Source organism: Sorex araneus, chromosome 2 (assembly GCF_027595985.1).
Source record: "Sorex araneus isolate mSorAra2 chromosome 2, mSorAra2.pri, whole genome shotgun sequence".
In the NCBI taxonomy this organism is placed as follows: domain Eukaryota; kingdom Metazoa; phylum Chordata; class Mammalia; order Eulipotyphla; family Soricidae; genus Sorex; species Sorex araneus.
Window position 1 is genome coordinate 23,656,716 of NC_073303.1, and position 20,153 is coordinate 23,676,868.

The 20,153-nt window shown below is 45.1% G+C and overlaps 1 protein-coding gene across 1 annotated transcript; it reads right to left on the reverse strand.

Moving 5' to 3' along the window:
• Positions 1-714: 714 nt before the first annotated feature.
• On the reverse strand, positions 715-7,341 carry EDN1 (endothelin 1). The gene is made up of 5 exons (XM_004619966.2): positions 7,037-7,341; positions 5,114-5,282; positions 3,922-4,080; positions 3,656-3,769; positions 715-1,992 (listed from the first exon to the last, which is right to left on the reverse strand). The coding sequence occupies exons 1-5, from the start codon at positions 7,098-7,100 to the stop codon at positions 1,893-1,895; spliced, it is 606 nt and encodes a 201-aa protein (XP_004620023.1). The 5' UTR covers positions 7,101-7,341; the 3' UTR covers positions 715-1,892.
• Between the last annotated feature and the right edge of the window lie 12,812 nt (positions 7,342-20,153).

Consider the following 20,153-nt stretch of genomic DNA (forward strand, 5'->3'; position numbering starts at 1 on the left):
TTCCACATTCCTTCCCTTTTTTTGAGAGCATGGAACTTCCATCCATGCTCCATGGGCTGGCAGGTGGGCACAGCATTCATGGAGAGAGGCACTGCCTTGGCCACAAGAACCATCATCATCATCATCATCATATCCCAGGGAATCTTCCTAAGACCATAAGCAAAGTTAATGGATGAAATCTCTGGAGAATGTTCAGCTAAAGCTGATGCAGAAGGCTGATGCTCAAGAAAAGACAGAGATGGTTTTTGTTTGGCTTTTACTTCAATAGGACTGGAGCGATAGCACAGTGGGTAGGGCGTTTGCCTTGCATTTGGTCGACCCAGGTTTGATTCCTCCATCCCTCTCAGAGAGCCTGGCAAGCTACCAAAAGTATCCCACCCTCACGGCAGAGCCTGGCAAGCTACCCGTGGCGTATTTGATATGCCAAAAATAGTTACAACAAGTTTCACAATGGAGACGTTACTACAAATACGCTTGAGCAAATAGATGAACAACAGGGCGACAGTGCTACAGTGCTTTTACTTCAATACAGTCTACAAGCAAATTTTGAGATCTCAATCAAATTGGTGTTTTGGCGTTGGTTGCTGTTTACATCCAAGACTACTTTCCTTCTTATGGTCACCCTTCTACAAAAACCATCTTTCAATCATTTTTTGTCATAATTTTACCACTTTGGCCCACTTCCTAGGAAATTCAGAAACCATTCAAAATCAGTAGAGTAGGGAAAATATTTATTTTTTCTAAAGTCATTACCTTGACAGGCAAAACAAATCATTTTCTCAATTTCATTCAGAAATACATTGTTAAAAATTATGCATAGACCAATATGGCCTGCCCGAATACATATTTAACATGGTAAATATAAGGAATAAATTGTTTGAATATAAATATCTATAAAAAAATAAGTATACATCAAAATTTCATCCAACCTCTTCCGTTAGCCAGTTACACAAAGGGTAACAATTTGCCACTTTAAAGCACAATCAACATTTTCTTTCAGTGTCTTTCATGAAAAAGAAAAGAAAAAGAAGAGAGAAGAGGAAAAGAAAACCCATACCATGGTATTTCCAAAAATCAAGGTAAGGGAATCTCCTGATTCATTGATCTTTTTCTCTTGTGGATCAGAGCTTGTAGATTGCTGTGAAAACGCTCTATCTACTATTGACACATGAGACCAGACTTCTGAGTGACACTTTACTAGGGAAGTTTGGCGGGAGGAGGTGGCAGAAGGGGGAGAAGTTTAGGGAGGCAAATAATTAAAGGTAAGGAAATATTTATGCTGGAGTGCAATAGAGGTGAGGTAGACTCATATTCATGAAATATCCCGATTTACAGTAGTAATCGTTTCTTTCAGTTTTGTGTTTTGCAAATAAAATAAGTCTTTTTTTTTTTTTTGCTTTTGGGGGAAAAAAAAACTTCGAGTATCCTTCGAGTGTGTTTTTAATTTGTGCATTCCTTAGAAAATCTTTGCGGGGACTTTGGGGTTTTTTTCCCTGAAATGTGCCAGGCGCCTGACTGAGACACAAACACTGCCTTCGGACCCGGGGCAGGGATGCCAATGACAGACAGAGTCTCCTCTCTACTTCCCCTCTTGGAGACTGTCATCCTCAACCTTGTCACCCGGTGTCCCTGCTCTCCACGTGGCACTCTGTCATCCCTACCAAGGAGAGAGATCTTTGATGAGAGCAAACGAAGACAGTTCCGGGAGTCCTTAAGCTTTTTCCTGGAATGTTTAGAAGGAGGACCCTGGGGTCCTTGGCCAGTCTGGAACGAGAAATGGTCTAAGCAGGGTGGGTGCTTTTGCTCTGATTGAAGCCGGTGTGAGAGGGGCGGGTCCGCGCGTGCTCTCTCTGTGGAGGACGAGGCATCCGACAGACCCAAACCATCTGCAGTCAGTGTGTTCGGTTATGGGTCACTTTCTTCTCTCTCTGCTCAGCTTTCAGCTTTGCTGTACGGAAAGATGTTTTGATCCTGTTGCTGAGGCCCTCCAACCTATCAAAATGAGACAAGAGAAAACAGCATTAAAAAAAAAATCATTCCTGGACTAAAGAAACATCTAAAATTAGAATCTGGCACAAACAAAATTTAAGTGGTTCTTGAACTTTCCCCACTAACCGCAACAACTTGCTACCCTTTGCTAACCTCAAGGGAAATCGAGCCGGTTCCTCGTGCCTAGAGTGGGGATGGGGTGGTGAGAAGGGCCGATGTGGTCATACTCCAGAGAATGAGGCATTAAGCACAATTTCAAAGTACAAATTTAAGATAAACTAAAGACAGCCTCTAGTTCGCTCCGTCCCAACCACCATCACTGTGGGACTCAACAGAAACTCTAATTACATAGGAATGAAGGAGGCTTAGTGGAAAAGAAAGAAAAGAGAAATAAGTACAATAGACCCCTAGCAAAGGTTCTACGGCGATTGCATAGGTCTTCGATTTTCTTTTAGTAGGAGAAAAACAAAAATTCGGAAGAACCTTAATGTTGGTTTCAGAGTCTGGAGCAATAGAACAGTGGGAAGGACGTTTGCCTTGCACGCGGCTGACCTGGGTTCGATTCCCAGCATTTCATATGGCCTGCGGAGTACCACCAGGAGTAATTCCTGAGTGCAGAGCCAGAAGTAACCCCTGAGCATTGCTGGGTGTGACCCAAAAAGTAAAAAAATAAATTAAATAAATAAAATAAAATAAAATAAAAAGGGACTCCTGATAGCATCATTGGGGGGGGGGGGGAATGTGGGTTTCATAGTTGCTCTCCTGGAAACTAGTAGGAAAACACCATTTCTGAGTGCCTTCAGAAACGGTGGCTAACATAATCTTGTGGTCTAGGGGAGGAAGTGTCTGTGATCAGAGGTCAAGCATATGGGAACTACACACCGAAGCAGTAAACAATTCAGGAGCAGCTCATCACTGTCAGCTGCCGCTCAGAGCACCTGATGACAGGACTTCTTGGTACTAAATTTCTAGGGAAGATCTCCACAGACCAGAACAGAGGAATGCAGAACATGTGATTTACACATGTGTGGGGTTTGGAAGGGTCCTCCTTGTGGGGGGCTGCTCACAGAACCCTGGGGATTCCTAACCCATGTCCCTCCTCTGTCTTACCTAGTTCAGAATTAACTAGAAAAAAATGTGAGCGTCTTTCTTGGAATGCCGTTGGCTGTCTACCAAAAGCATTCCCTGCTAAAAAAAATAAATAAGTAAGCCCAGAAAACGGTATGTTCTAACTCTCATCAACCCTACCTAACGACTTTATTTTCCCTTTGGCCATTTGAAAACCTGCTGCTTCTTGAAGAATTTGATTATCCTTGGCACTTGAGTATTAAAAATACTTCTCCTTGCAATCATTTTCATTCTTTAGGGCACAAACAGGTAATACTTAGACTCAAAGAAGTAAAGAGAAAGACCAAATGACAAAGATGTCTCTGGGTGTATTTCATTTGGAAAATATAACAAGATTTTGGTAGATTTGGCTAGATTTAGTACTATGCGCTAAATATTTGAGAGGGCTTCTTTTGCTCCTATTCAATCTATGTAATGTCATGATCTGCTTTGTTACTGTCCTGCTTATTTTTCTAAGCCAACCAGCAAAAAGTAAGTAGGGAGAAAGCAGGGCCATGAACACTGATGCAAGGGATCAGAATTCTTGGAAATCTCTTACCTTCTGATTTTCCTCTCCTCCACTTGTTGCTGACGAATACACTTCTCCCCAAGCCTGGAACAGTCTTTCCCTTTCTTTTGTTTATTCCAAACTTTCTCCATAGTGTCTTGGTCCCTGTTAAAGCCCACATAAAGAAAAATATCTCAGCAAGGAACCATTGGATAGACGCAACGCCACTTGTCCATCTCTTTTAAAGAAGAAGGCAGTGGGACGAGAGAAAGGTCAGGGGATTATAAAAATGATTGAAAGCAAATCTTTCTGCTCACCTGCGTGCTTTTCCTGCTTGGCAAAAATTCCAGCACTTCTTGTCTTTTGGGCTAGCACAGAGACATCGCTTCTTGGGATCAGCTGCCTGGGTACGGAATAAATCCTTTAAGGACCGCTTGGACCGAGAAGGGCTTCCAAGTCCATATGGAACAATGTGCCTGTTTACAAAAAAAAAGAGGAAGAAGAGCTATGAGCATAATTAATAATCTTTAAATGGTGTGTTCTGGGGGGGAGGGGCAACTCATTCCTCAGAACCCTGAGCTCGGTACAGGGCAGCAGAGCTACGGAGCCTGAAGTTAGGGTCCCCAGCAAAGGCACCAGGGGTGAGGGCCAAGCAGGAGGAACCAGTTTTTTCCAATTCAAGGAAATTCCACCTTGACTCCTTAACAAAGTCAGTCACTTCTCCAGACAGGCAGTATTTATTTATTTATTTTTTAATCTAAAATGGACAAGTCTGCTTTTTTTTCTGAAACTCTCTTTCATTCCAATCTATTGGCGACAGAGGACAGAGGGGAATGCCATACAAAATCCTCACACAAGATTTTACCCCAAAATCCTTCATTTTAAGGCCTGTAAGGTAAGTTTGAAAGTGCCTGGGGTGGGGGGGGGGGGGAAGAAATGCTTTGTGATCCCTCAAGTCCACATGCCTCCTACAGTTTGGGGACAGAGCTCCTGTTTATGACCGGGGCGAACATCTATGGTCTGTGGTTGGATCTTGAAATGGCACTGAGGCATTCAGCTTCTAATTTTTGGGCCAACACATTTCTTCCACCCCCGTCTCTAACAAGTGGGGTCTGAGTCTTTGTAGTAAGTGAGATGAAGTAAAGGGATTCAAATGCAAGAAGAGCCTTCTGCTCCTATGCCAATTGATCCCTTAAATCCAGATCCTCAAGATTCTCTTGGGATCATTACAACCTCGGGCTTGCCCTGCGCTCTTGGCACCTTATACCCCTGCCACGGGGGCTTCTGATCCGGGGGTCCCCCCTGCCGCTGTTACTAACACTGAGCTGCCCGGGCTATTCTCAGTCCTGGCAAGGCACGTGGGCAGAAACGCTCCCATCCAGAATCCCACCCCTGACCTCCCCCTGCAAAGGCGCTTTCCCCCCTATCCCCTACCCCTGGCTGCAAGCCTCGCTCGGGGCAGCCGGGAGGGAGGAATGACTGGGGCGACGACGCCCTCTAGAGACTCACTCGGGAGTGTTGACCCAGATGATGTCGAGGTGGCAGAAGTAAACACACTCCTTATCCATCAAGGACGAGCAGGAGCAGCGCTTGGACCGGCGGGGCCTCCAGGGGGCCCCGGGTGACGGCGGCTCGCCACCGCCCTCGGCTCCGGTGCTGAGCTCGGCCCCCAGCACGGCTGTGGGGAGACAAAGAGAGGGTGGGGGTCAGTGCCCGGCGCGGGGGCGGGGAGGAGCACAGCATAGGCGCGCTGGGAGCACGGGGAGCTGGCAGAGCCGAGAGCAGCCAGCCCGCCCGCAGATGCAGCGCGGAGGGAAGGAACACGCTCGCTCTTTTTCTATCTCTCTCTCTCTCCTTCTCTCTCTCCTGCCGGCTGCATGACCTCACCTTTACCCCCGCGCTGGCCCATCCACCCTCCCAGACTAAACTCGTGCAGGGTCACGCCTGGAAGAAGAGACTTGCCGCCTCCCCCCACACACACACCTCACCCCCACCCCCACCCCGGGAAGCAGCCTTCAAGGAAATGCTTGGAAAGGCTCCCGGGTTGGGATCCGGATTCGCCTCTAAGTGGAACTTCCTGAGACCACGACCCACTAGGGTTTAAAATAATAATAAAAAAAAAAATGCCTGATAACCGCCTCTCCCCACCTCCCCCCCCCAAAAAAAAGGTAATCGAAAAAACGCATGTAGAGATCCTGAGACTTCCTCCCTGCCCTGGATAATTCCCCTGCTAAGACCCCGTCCACCGGTTCACCACCCTTGGTGGCAGGGCGACGCGGGATGGCAGGCCACCCCTCTCCCCCCTTGGGATTCGCTGGAGATCCAAAACGTTGGGCAGATATTGGAGAGGAAGAAAAAGAGCAAGCTGCTCTCTAAAGCGTTCCCTTCAGACGCCGCTGACCCCAGACGCACGGAGACTGGGCAGTAAGCCCTGGACTAGTTGAGGTTCCGGGGTGTGGAACTCCGGGACAAAAGTGGCACCGCTGGACCCGCCAGCACCCTGTTTCCCCAGCAGCAGCACCGCCAGCTTCCTGGCGAGCTGGCCCCGTGGTTTCTTGGTCCCACTTTGCACATTTCCAACCACCACGCACATGCAGGGATCTGCATTCCCTTGGCATCTTTCCTGGTCAGCCAGGGTCATGAAAAGACAAAAAATGTGCATTGACCCTAAAGGGAGGGCGGGGTGGGGAGGGTGGGCTGGGGGGCTGAGATGATCTGCTACTATCTAAACCCGTAAGCAGCTAAGATTTTCCCCTAACCAAGACCGAGTCACTCCTTTCTGGGGCAGGTGAATAAAACTGCAAACAGAACTCACACTACAGCTGCCAAAAACCTGCCCAAAGAAACCTAAAGTCAATAATGACAAATTTTAAAGAAAACATCTGCTTCACCCTGAAACTGCCCGGGGGGGACTATTCAACAGACGGTTCTGCAGCTGATTTCATTGCTCATATACTGCTTGAATGACTTGAATAAAATATCTTGACTTCAAGCTGAAATCTTGAAATATTTTACATGTAACTCACTGTTCAGACAGTATTTTCATAAGAGAGAAGTTCCTGTATCAGTCCTACGTCCTGCACAAACACATATATTGCAAACGCACACTTGGCTAAATTTTACCTTGCCTTGGCTTTTCTTGAAGGAAAATTTAAAAATTAAAAAATATATACTTTTGAATCATCATCATTGATTGCAATGCGATTATATTCATCCAACAAAGGGATTTTCCCCACTAGAAAACTTAAGTAGCTTTGAGCCATAATTCCTCCATAATCTGAGCTGCAATAATATATATATGTATATACATATACATATATATGTATACATAGTGAGAGAGAGAGAGGAGAGAAAGTGGAGCAGAAGCAAGAAAAGCATTAGAGAGAGTAGGAAAACGTTCAAATTCAGAGATTAACAAGTAAACGTGCCTACCTGTTTCTGGAGCTCCTTGGAAAGCCACAAACAGCAGAAAGAAAATCACCGGGAAGCAACCCATTGTGGGAAGAAAAAAAAATAATAATGGATAAAAATGCTCCCCTGCAAAACTACACCGCAGGAGGGAGAATGGTGGGGAGGAAAAAAAAACAGCTTTAGTTCCCTCGGATTGCTCCTGGTTATTCAGATCTCAAAGAAGTGATCTCCAAGCCAGCCGCAGTGGCCCGAGACGAGAGGGGAAAATCAGGGAGTGTGTGCCCGGGGAAGGCAGAGCCCCCCGCTCCCCGCTGCAGCCGCACGCACGCGAAGGTGGTTGGCAGCAGAAACAGCAGCGCTGTGCTGGCGCTGGGCAGAAGCAGCAGCGCGTCTGACTTGGACAGCTCTCGGCCGCCTTTTTATATTAAACCCCTATAGAGTGGGGGTAAACAGCTCCAACATGATTCCAGCCCCAGACAATGTTATTGTGTTATTAGTCACCCACAGGCAACGTGCAGCCCGAGATAAGGCCGGGCTCTAAAGGAAATCACTGCGAACTTCAGAGGCAGACGCCCGCCGTCTGACAATTCAGGGGCAGGGCTAAGAAAAAGAAAATACCCATTAGAGACCTTTGGTAAACCTGCCCGTGCAGGCTGCCGGCGGCTCCCTCTGTGCCGCCCTGCCAGCCCCAGAGTTCAAGAATCAGGAGCGGGACTCCAGAAAAAAAGTCATGCCATTGGTATGAAAAGTATGAGCTCCGGTTTAAATAGATTGTATTGTTGTGCGCGGGGACTCTCTCTCGCTCTTTTTTTTTTTTCCTTCTACCTCCCCCCCCCCCTTTAATTGTTGTTCACTTCATTTTCCTTTTATGTCTTGAGATCAGACAAGGAAACGCTCGCCCTCCCTCCCGCTCCTTAGGGTGGGATTATTTGGGTAGGGCCACCGCCTTCTGTCTCCGTGCAAGCCCCTGCCCCCGAGTCTTCGCGTCCAGGGAGAGGGGGCAGGCGAGGAAGGAGGTGGAGGGAGGAGTGGGGTGCTGGCTGGCCGCGGGGGGTCGGTGAGGGATTCACCAAGGAAGCAAAGCCTTAACAACAGCCGTGCGCTCTTTCGGGCACCTATCCAAGAGTTTTCAATATCGTAGCGGAGAAGCCCCCCACCTCCTCACCCCACCCCACCCCCCAACCCCCCGCAGCCCCAAGCTTTCTGTCCGGGTCCCGCTTCTTCTGGGTGATCGCCCCCGTTTCCAAAGCGACAACCTTAAAGAAAAAAAGCCAGAAAGGACCACCAGGGGGAGATAAAGAGCTACAGGGGCTGATGTTTCATGGGGCCAAGATAAGGCTTTCCAGCCACAGAGCAGAAAGAAGGGTGCCTGCTACTAGAATAGGGGAGCATCTCAAAGGAGTCCCTTTACCCTCCCTCCTATCCAGACGTCTCTTCTGGGTCTCCCCACCACCACTTTTGCTTCGTTACTGCAGGTAAAGAAGTGTGAGGGGAACCTGCAGCCAGGGTGGCGTTGGCCAGGAGGAAACGCCAGTGCTGAATAAGGGCATCAAGATAAACACTTTAATAGCGTGTTGACATTCTTGAAGCAATTTCCTGTCTATTTAACCTTGAAATACCCTCTCAGGGCCCCACGGGGCAGTTCCTGTGAGGTGACAGCATGCTTTCATGTCTAAAGCAGAAGCATAGGCCTATGACGGACATTTCCAGGTGCGAAGCAGAAGTGCACCCAGAAATGGGCCCCGTTGCACTGGGCTTTGAGGGGATAAAAGCAGAGCTCTGAGTCCACGCTGGAAAGCCAAGACCACGGCAGGCACCTAAGGGCACTGTCACATAGAGGCATCTCCACGTTGCCAGCTTGTTTCCCTCCGCTGCCCTGCTGGGGCAGAAAGTGAGGGTCGTGAGAGTCATTGTCAGTGCTCTAGAGGATCTCTCAGACCCACTTTCTCCTCCTCTGAGTTTGCCCTTTCACATCTAGAGTCAAAAAGGCAGCCTTTGCAGGGACCTGAGCCATAGCAAAGCGGTTAGGGTGTTTGCCTTGCCCGCAGCTGAGCCAGGCACCATCCCTGGCATCCCATAAGGTGCCCGAACTACTGCAGAAAGTGACTCCCGAATGCAGAGCTAGGAGTAACCCCTGAGCATCACCGGGTGTGACCCAAAAAACAACAAAAAGGGGAGGTAGGCCTTGGGTCAGAGTGATAGTACAGCGGGTGGGGTGCTTGCCTTGCATGTGGCCCCCCTAGTACCCCATATGATCCCCCAAACTCAGCCAGGAGTGACCCCTGAGCACTGAGGCAGGCGTAAGCCCTGAGCACAGTTGGGTGTGGCCAAAATTTAAAAAAAAAAAAAAAACAAGCAACAACAATAAAGAAAACCACAAGCACACTTTCTCTCAACCCTGGAGCCTGGAGACTGAGTCTGTTTGGCCCTGACCTCCCTGGAAATAAAGGAGTTCACTGCAGCGACCCAGAGTGAGAGCTGGAGGCAAGGAAGAGGCAGGATCTCTTCCCCTTAGACTAGCAGCCAGAGAGGCGGCAGACCACCCACTCTCCAGGGGTCTCCTGCAGAGTGCTCTCTCTGCACCCCCGCCCTTATTCCCTCAGCCCAGCCACAGTGGGAAGGGGAAGGAGACCGCTCCCCCAGGACGAAGGGTGACACCCAAGCAAGAAGCCAGTTCTGCCACCTCAGCCCATCTGTGTTGACCTCTTACCCCGGCAGGCCACAAGGGATGGCTGATGTCACTAGCCAAGCTTCCCCCGAGCCAGGGAAAGATAACCTGGGAAGTGAGTCTTGGCAAGGATCCCCCTCCTCACCCTTGACTTGAACCTCCCGACAGCTGGGACTGAAAACCGGCCCCATAAGTCAGGACCAACCTGTCCTCCTGGGAAATAGCACCCCGCCCTCCCCAGCCCCTCCGGGTCTAGCCTGGGCTGTCCTCCGGAAAGGGAAGTCTCTCTCTCTCCCCTGGCACCTCTGCTTTGGGGAGGTTGCCCAGCAGCTGGAGAAGTGAAGCAAAATGAAACTGCCCACACACCTTCCCACAGCTCTCCTGTCTGTGTCATCCCTGAACTGAGTAGCTGAATTATAAATACAAAAAGTGGGCGATCCGCCGCCACCCCGCACTGGGGGGGCCCTGGGGCGCTGTTAAAGTAAACATGCAGGGTTTCAAAATTGGGAGCGTTCCCCCCTCCTTCCAAACACAGTCCTGTCTCCATCTCTTTGAACCCTGAGCACTTCCAGGAGACACACATTGTGTTGTACCCCTCTTCTCTCCTCTCCTGGCCTCTCCCCTCTACTGTTTCTCATCTGTCCCTTCTGTCCGTCTCGCCTTCACTTCCTGAGAAGCTCTCTTTCTACAGAAGGAAAAAGAAAAGCCCCTTTCTAGCTCCAGAGAAGGGAGCTCTGGCATGCCAGGCGGCTGCCCAGCAAGAATTTTCCCAAGAAGCAAGATGGGGAGGGAGGGAGAAGCTCAACAAACCAGTTTGGCAAGCTGGAGCCACCTCTCCTCCACTTGTGCTGAAGAGGAAGGAAGGAGGGCTGGAGGAGACAGGAGAGGGACAAAATAATAAGGAATCCAGGTGGAAGGCCCATACGCTGCTCTGGGGGACCCCACCCAGCCGCCCCGCTCTTAGGCCCTGCAGAAGCAAGAGAAGGGAAGGGAGAAGGGAGTTTGATGGCCTCTCACCACCACCACACCCCCATTGCAACTTATTTCTGATGGTGTTCTTGCTTTGGATGTTACACTTGCATACTTTGATACAGTGATGTTTCGTGTCTTTCTTTCTGTATCTCTCACTGTGTATTAATAGATATCTAAAAATAAAAACACCCCAGCCCCCAAATACAGATACTATACAGAGTAGCAACGTGGACTGTATTTAGTTCTCTTTGGCTTTCTCCCTCTCAACTTCTGCGTAATAAAATTGGCAACTTTGTCTAGTGCATAAATCTGGTATGAGATGTTGCATTTTGTCTAGAAATAGAGAGAGAGAGAGCTACAGTTAGGTTATTGAACCATAACACAGAGGATGGGAACTAGTTCGTTGTGGACACAGTGGAGGGGGCCGTGCTCCGGGCCTGGTTCAGTCATGTGCTGTTGACTGAAGTCTGTGCCTTCCCAGCGTTGTTGTGAAAGGTTGTACATGACATAACATTACTCCAGGACACATTACATACCCCTAGGAGTCAGGGACAATCATAGCTTAGCTTCTCCTGCGGTCCACGATATAATGGTTGACTTTGCACCGGAAATAAGGTGAGACTCAGGATGGATTCATCCCATGCTTTTTCAAAACATATAATGCACGTAATTCGACTTCCGCCTGAGCACTTTCATTCATGAGACAATGACATCAAGTGTTCAGTTAACATTAATATGCCTAGGTCTTTAGCCTGGCATTTTCCAAACAGTCATAATGACTTTATGAAGAATGAAAATTCATAAAAATTCAAAAATTGTTTCCTATTTGAGTGCTACCCATATAGTTTATTGAATTTTTTCCATTTTGTTTACTCCTTTTACTTGGAAAAATTTCTTAAAACTTACCATCCCTCCTATTTCAGCAATCATACATGAAGTCATTGTATAAGTAGTTAAATGATATAAATATTGATATGGTTAAATGGTATATATGAAATTAAATTAAGATGTGTTAAAACACATAATTAGTGTGCACTCAATTAGCTATTAGAAATAAAAAATGTTGGAGCAAATACTATCACTCCATATGCTAACGCCAGCATGCTTCGCACTCTGGAATCATACTGTTTTTTTAAACTGTGATGTCTTGTGCCTTAATATGTTAAGAATTAATTTCTAGTTTTATTTATTCCATGACCTTTACTTTCAAGACAATCCTCCAATATTCTACATTAAAATACTTACATGAGGGGCTGGAGCAATAGCACAGTGGGTAGGGCGTTTGCCTTGCACGTGGCCAACCCGGGTTTAATTCCCAGCATCCCATATTGTCCCCTGAGCACCGCCAGGAGTAATTCCTGAGTGCAGAGCCAGGAGTAACCCCTGTGCATCGCCAGGTGTGACCCAAAAAAAAAAAAAAAAAAACCTTATATGAATGAAACACAAAGAAAAGGAAGTTCAGACATTCAGAATCTAGAAAAATTAAGAGTTTACATGCAAAAGAATAAAACCTAGTTGATATTCCCTCTGGGTCCATCAGTTTGATGTTTGGCAGTTATCCTTAATTTTATTTTTCGTTTTCTACCCCAAATTTAAATATCCTCTCCAATTAGACACACACACAAACACACACACAGCACACACACAACTATAGATTGCAGTGGAGAGTAATTGTAATATTTTACACATTCAAGGAAACAGAAAAATGTGATAGTCATTGGCTGTCTCATCTGTCTCTTTTTGTTTTGTTTTGTTTTGTTTTGTTTTGGGGCCATACTCAGGAGTTTCTCCTGGCCCTGCACTCAGGAATTACTCCTGGTGGTACTCCAAGGATCATGTAGGTTGCTGGGGATCAAACCCAGGTCAGCTACATGGAAGGCAAATGTCCTACCCACTGTAATATCACTCCAGCTCCTCATCTTTCTTTTCAAGGTTAATACTGTTTTAGTCATTCTGTATGGAACTAAGGAGATTCTTATGCAGGGAGGAAAAGATTATTGAGGGTCAATGGAGTCAAGTCTCTTGATAAATCTAACACGTATAGTCATTCTGGTCGAGATTCCTTTCACATGTTTGAATAGTATAGCAAAAAGAACCAATCTGAGGGGCAGGTGCCATGCAAATATGATGGCCACTCTCATGTTTTCTTGAACAACTTGCATGTGTGAGACATTCAGTAGACAGATTCTGCTTTTATGACTCCATTTCACTTCCCGTTGTGCATGTCTTTTGGTTTTTTAAAGTTTCTTGTAGAAAGGTGGTTAAACAGTATGGAGGAAATGTTGGGCAAAGGGTACAAACTTTTGGCTGTAAAATGAATAAGTTCTGGGATAAAATGGAGAACATGATGACCATGGTTAGCAATAGAATGTTAGGTTATAAAAGTTCCCAGGAGAGCGGATCTTACATGTTGTCAACACAAAACGGAAATACTAATTATGTGATATGATGGAGGTTCTAGCTAGCTATAGTGGTGAATATTTAGCTTGTTTACAAATACCACTGTACACATCAAACTCACACAACGCTATTTGTCAATTGTATCTCAACTATGAAAAAGTTTGTTTCACACCATATGTGTAATGGCAAAAATATAAGCAAAAGACATTAGCTGCTTTTTTCAAATTTTGTATAATAAAAGGCCTAGGTATCTTAATAAGCTTTAGAAAGTACTTTAGGGAGGTAAAAGTAAAAGATTCATTTGAAATTAACTTTCATGTTAAAAATAGGAGATCAGAAAACTCCTATTATCCAATTTCTTTAGTATCATGTATGCATATGTTATTGAACTTTCTTTGGGTGTCAAAAGCAATTTTAGGTCCTATACACACATGTTCCAGCTGTAAAAGGAAGAGAGACTTCATTTTTATAAGTCAATAGATGGATGTGAGTTTATAAAAGGAACTTACGTCCTCCAGGACAAACTGTTGGGGTGGAGGTAGATAATCATTGAGGTTAGGAAAGCTAGAATATAAAGAAGCAAGGGCTATGATGATACAATGTACTAAATGATTCAAGAAGTAACCATGGAATGGAAGAGGCTGGATGGAGGTTCATAAGGGGAGTGGGAAAGACTGGAATGAGGAACTGTGGCAAAGGACTGGAAATGACAAAGAAGGGGTAGGGGATTTTAATTGAATGATTTGGCTTTTGGCAAGGCCATTTCCGTGAAACCAGATGAAAGATAGTGTAGCTGACATCTGTGGTTACAACTTGCACTATTTCTGTCATGTGCCAATCTAATGGAGCGCTCGTACAGATTTCACACTGAGTTTTTGAAGTTCTGAAGTTCTACTTGGGACACCACAGGCAAAGCCACAGGCACAGACAAGCTCAAATAATTTTGACAATTTATTGTGTAGACTATATCAGATTAGGATTTTATTTATCTTAGAAAATAGTAAATTCACTGTATCACTGTATCACTGTCATCCCGTTGCTCATCGATTTGCTCGAGCGGGCACCAGTAACATCTCCATTGTGAGACTTGTTGTTACTGTTTTTGGTATATCCAATAAGCCACGGGGAGCTTGCCAGGCTCTGCCATGCGGGGGGAGGGGGATACTCTCGGTAGCTTGCCGGGCTCTCTGAGAGGGGTGGAGGAACCGCACCCGGGTCGGCCGAGTGCAAGGCAAATGCCCTACCACTGTGCTATCACTCCAGCCCAGAAAGTAGTAAATTAGTTAAAATTATTTCCACCCTTTACCAATCTCCTTATTTTTCTTCATCCATGTACAGAGGAGATTTTGCACTAAAGAGCTGGGGTTTGGAGCCATCCCAGCAGTGCTCAGGCCATACCCAGACTTTGTGTTCAGAAATCACTATTGGCAATGCTCAGGGGACCATATGCAGTAGGGGAATCAAATAAGACCCACTGCATACAAGGCAAACACCTTGGTCCCTAGTCCCTATAATATCTCTCCAGCACCATTGTAGAGTTTTTGAAATATTCTCTGAGTCCTGTACTTCTTGTCTCACCTCCAAGAGAAAGGATTTAATACAGGACTGTTCTATTATCCCCACTTGCTACCTCCTACAGGCGATTCCAACCACCATCTAAAGAGTATAATTCTTTATAAGTAAGTTTCTCTTTATTATTATTATTATTATTGCTTTTTGGGTCACACCTGGCGATGCACAGGGGTTACTCCTGGCTCATGCAGTCAGGAATCACTCCTGGCAGTGCTCAGGGGACCATGTGGGACACTGGGAATTGAACCCGGGTTGGCCGCATGCAAGGCAAACGCCCTTCCCGCTGTGCTATTGCTCTAGCCCCAAATTTCTCTTACTATAATAGTTTATTCAAGATATGAGTATGCATTGAAAAAGGCAAGAGTATTACAGGCTGTCACCATAGAGGAAAGTAGAAAGAAAGTGTGTTACTTTCCTAAAGGGGCATTTGGATTCATTTTTCAAAAAGCCATCTAATTTCACGAGCACTGGAATAGACTGAACACTAAGGGTTTTGTGTGATTTGGCATTAGTGCTTTCCCCCTTTTGTTCTTTTGATGAAAAAAATCCTTTTAGAGGAGTTATTTTTTAAAAAATTTCTTAGAGGAGCTAGAGCGATAGCAGAGCAGGTAGGGTGTTTGCCTTGCACGCGGCCGACCGGGGTTCGATTCCCAGCATCCCATATGGTCCCCTGAGCACCGCCAGGAGTAATTCCTGAGTGCATGAGCCAGGAGTAACCCCTGTGCATCACAAGGTGTGACCCAAAAAAGACAAAAGAAAAAAAGATTTCTTAGAAATTGATAAATTCTAAATTATTTTCTGTGAAACCTTAAAAACTGCAATATAAATGGTTTTAATCACTGTATCACATTGTCATCACTGTCATCCCGTTGTTCATCGATTTATTTGAGCTGGCACCAGTAATGTCTCTATTCCTCCCAGCCCTGAGATTTTAGCAGCCTCTCCTTATTCATCTTTCCCAATGATTGGAGGCTCTTTCAGGGTCAGGAGAATGAGACCTATTGTTACTGTACTTGGCATATAGAATACACCACGGATAGCTTGCCAGGCTCTGCCCGTGCGGGCGGGATACTCTCGGTAGCTTGCCGCTTGCTAGGCTATTTCTGTTGACGGCCTTTCTCTAAGTGAGGATTTTACTGAAGGACAATGAGAGACACCAAAAGGAATACATTTCTTCCCTGCCTGCAACTCCCCCAAACAGTAGTGACGTCATTCGTCTTATAATTTTATTATGCATTATTACTCTCTATTTACTATATATTGCTAAATAAATAATACTATTTATTTACTTTAGGGAAATCTGGGTAAATGAATAAAAAAGGAGGTCATTTGCTTATGGCAGCGCAGGCCTTCAGAAAAAGGAGCCATGTTGTAAGAAGGGGCGAGATGAGGCAAGGAATGTGGCCCAGTTCTCAAGCCTTCTCTGGGATGGGAGGGAGAGAGGAGAAGCCTGAGTCAGAGAACCCTGAAGCTGATAATGTTCATGCAAAGCCATCGGTTTGCAACATAGTGGAAAAGATCTTGAGAACTGCAAAGTAGCTTCTTTAAAGCCTTTTTTTTTTTCTTTGCCATGAAGTTGTTTCAAGACCAGTCAGGGAGGACTAACATTTTCTAGATAAAGCATTTTACAGCATTGTTTCTTTCTGGCTGTTCTTTCTCCCCCGGTGTCCATTCTATTTTTGGACATTATCTGAAAACAACTATCTTTTTGGACTAATGACCAGGTCTCTGCACCAACAGCCTCCTTGCTCCTACTGCAAGCACCCCCCCCTCCTTGCTCCTACTGCTCCCCCGCTCAGCCTCCCCACCCTTCAAGTGTTTTGTACCATATTTAACAAGCTGAAACATATAGACAAAATGCAGCAAAGAATTCAAATTCCCAACAGTCACAGAAATTTCCAACCACCAAGTGTCACCTCTCAAATTAGGAGTCATTCTCTCTCTCTCTCTCCCTCCCTCCCTCCCTCCCTCCCTCCCTCTCTCTCTCCCTCCCTCCCTCCCTCTCTCTCTCTCTCTCTCTCTCTCTCTCTCTCTCTCTCTCTCTCTCTCTCTCTCTCTCTCGTGTGTGTGTGCATGCGTGCGTGTGTGTGTGCGTGTGTGTGTGTGTAACTCAGACACAAATTATTCTTTCCTACTCTCAAAGAATGACTGAAAGATGGGGGCTGGAGCAATAGCACAGCGGGGAGGGCGTTTGCCTTGCATGCAGCCAACCCGGGTTCGATTCCCTGCATCCCATATGGTCCCCTGAGCACCGTCAGGAGTAATTCCTGAGTGCAGAGCCAGGAGTAACCCCTGAGCATCGACAGGTGTGACCCAAAACGAAAAAAAAAAACCCACAAAACAAAGAATGACTGAAAGATATTTAGCTATTTAGGATCTTATAACACTAACCATGTTTTCGTCTTTGAATCAAAGCTAATGAAAGGGATAAGCCTAGTTCTAACCTAACCCAGCCCAGTCCCTTACTGACTTTATCCCTTAAAAGTGATATTTTTAGTACAAATTCATATGAACAAAGGATAATGAATATATTTCCAATAGTGTTCATTTCAGGGGCAGGGATAGTACAGTGGGAAGAATGTTTGCCTTGCATGCAGTTGTCTAGAGTTTAATCCCAGGACCTCGGGGCTGGAGTGGTAGCACAGCGGGTAGGGCATTTGCTTTACATGCAGTCGATCTTCGATTCCCAGCATCCCATACTGGGATCCCATACTAGACCACCCCCGGCACCTCCAGGAGTAATTCCTGAGTGCAGAGTAACCCCTGTGCATCGCTGGGTGTGACCTGAAAAGAAAGAAAAAAAAAAAACTAATCCCGGGACCTTACATGGTCCCCTGAGCAATTGCCAGCAATGAGCCCTAAGCACAAAGTCCTGAGCACAGTTGGGTGTGGCCCCCAAACAAATAATTCAATTTCAGTGACTGTTCCCTTTGAGGGAACAAAGACTCTGAGAAGGACAGCCAGCTCTGGAGCAGCTATCACGATAACATCCCGATAACATCAGGGTAGGAGCAAAAGGAACACTTTAGAGAAAAGGCCTGGGGCGGGGGAAAGGTCGGGAGAGCACAGCCCAGCGCCTGTGAGGCACTTGCCTTGCACGCAGCTCACCGGGTTCAATTCCTGGCACTCCATATGGCCCACTGAGGCCTCTGGGAGTGATCTCTGAGTCCCTGAGCACAGAGTCAGGAGTAAGCCCTGAGCCCTGCCAAAACTGACATAGAAGGCAGGGGAGTTAATTAGCAAGAGTGACCAATCTATAATTTAACCAGCATACCAAATTGGGGGACTATACAATTCTTAGAAATCGAAATCTTAATAATTTCAGGTCAAATATAAGTTACATAATTTATTCGTAAACAAAGCCAATGAATTTTAGAAGGTTCATTCAGACAGATTAGGTACTTAGCCTCCTATTAGCTACATTGCATTGTTATGAAGTGAGAATATATTATCTACTCTTTCAAGATGCCTCAATAAGGGTGTTTAATTAAAACTGTATATCAAAAAATAGAAAGAATCTTATCACCTAAAAAAATTTTAGCGAGGTATAGAGAGATCAAGAAAAAGAAAGAAAGAGAGAAGGAAAGAAAGAAAGAAAGAAAGAAAGAAAGAAAGAAAGAAAGAAAGAAAGAAAGAAAGAAAGAAAGAAAGAAAGAAAGAAAGAAAGAAAGAAAGAAAGAAAGGAAGGAAGGAAGGAAGGAAGGAAGGAAGAAAGAAAGAAAGAAAGAAAGAAAGAAAGAAAGAAAGAAAGAAAGAAAGAAAGAAAGAAAGAAAGAAAGAGAGAAAGAAAGAGAGAGAGAAAGAAAGAAGTAGACCAGATTAGAATGTATACAAGAAGTATAGGGAACAGAGAAAAAACAGATTTTTTCCCTTGTTAGTTTAAAAATAGAATTTTATTTCTTCATTCATTCTGCCAGGTCATTTGTCATATTGAGTTCTCAACCCAGGTACACATAACTATTGCATTCAGAGATGTTCGTTCCGTAGAGAGCAAATGGAATGTCAGGGACTAGTTTGTTTCTCGTGAACATTGACTTTGTGAGATTCAGCTGCAGTCTGACCTTTCCACCCTTGTGGTCAAAGTTGACTGATATTTGGTGTTATTAGAATGATGTCATCAGGGAAGTGGAGGTGTTGTAGTTGTTGACCATCTATCTTCACTCCCATTCCTTCCAATTCCAGTCATCGCATGATGTTCTCAAGGGTGGCACTGAAGAGTTTCAGTGAAATGGTGTCACCCTGGCAAACCTCTCTCTTTATGTCGTTGATCACTTCTTTGTAGAATGGTGAGATCCTGGTGGTGAATCCATAATACAGCTCACAGAGGATCCTGATGTACTGAGTTTGAACACCCCGTTTGGCTAGGGCTTCAATAACCGCTTCAGTCTCAACAGAACCGAAGGCCTTCTTTAATATAATATAATCATATTGTCTTTAGTTATATGATTTTTATTTTCTAATTTCTGACAGCACTAGGAGGATGTTATAAATATAATTAAATATATGCATTATAAAAATTTATTGTGGAAAACAAAATTGTTAATAACAAAATAATACACTACTAGGATTAAGATGCATTTGAACATAAAGAAAAATATTACCTCCTGATATTTTTGTGTTTTAGTACTATTAAAAGTCACACCAACACTATAAAAAGAGATTGACATTGCTTATCTTCACCTAGAAGTTAGGTTTTAAAGCATTTTTATTGTTTCCTTTATGTGTCAGTTGACTTTAGAAACTAGCTTTTCTTTTCTCCTAATTTACTATAAAACTACCACAGATATATTAAAATTATCTTTACATCTGTCCTTGGTTATATTTACCTCCTAATGGTTTTTTGTAGGAATTAATTTTACAAACCACCACTAAGACTTTTTTCTATTTGGTTATATAGATTTCTGTCTTTTCCTCCTTTGACACTGTATCACTGTATCACTGTCATCCCGTTACTCAGAAATTTGCTCGAGCGGACACCAGTAACGTCTCCATTATGAGACTTGTTGTTACTGTTTTTGGCATATCAAATATGCCATGGGTAGCTTGTCAGGCTCTGCCACGCGGGTGAGATACTCTTGGTAGCTTGCTGTGCTCTCCAAAAGGGGCGAAGGAATTGAACCCAGGTCAGGCCACATTCAAAGCAAATGCCCTACCCGCTGTGCTATCGCTCTAGCCCTCCTTTGACAAAAAGAAATAATTTATTAGACTATTTTCTCTTTATCTTGGACCACGTGCAACAGTTCTTAGGGCTTACTCCTGGCCCTGAATTCAGAAATCGCTCCTGGCAGTGCTCAGAGACCATATGAAGTGCTGGGATTGAACCCTGTTCAGCCATGTGGAAGGCAGGCAAGCACCTTCCCTGCCAAACAATCATTCCACCCCTGGACTTTTTATAGTCTACTTTTAAGTCAGGTTTTTGCTCCCCATTGTTCTTGAATATTTTTCCCTTTTAGCACCTTTGGAAGGCTGAACCTAATTTTTATTCTAAATTTTATAATCTGCTTTCTAATGATCTATGGCAGGTAG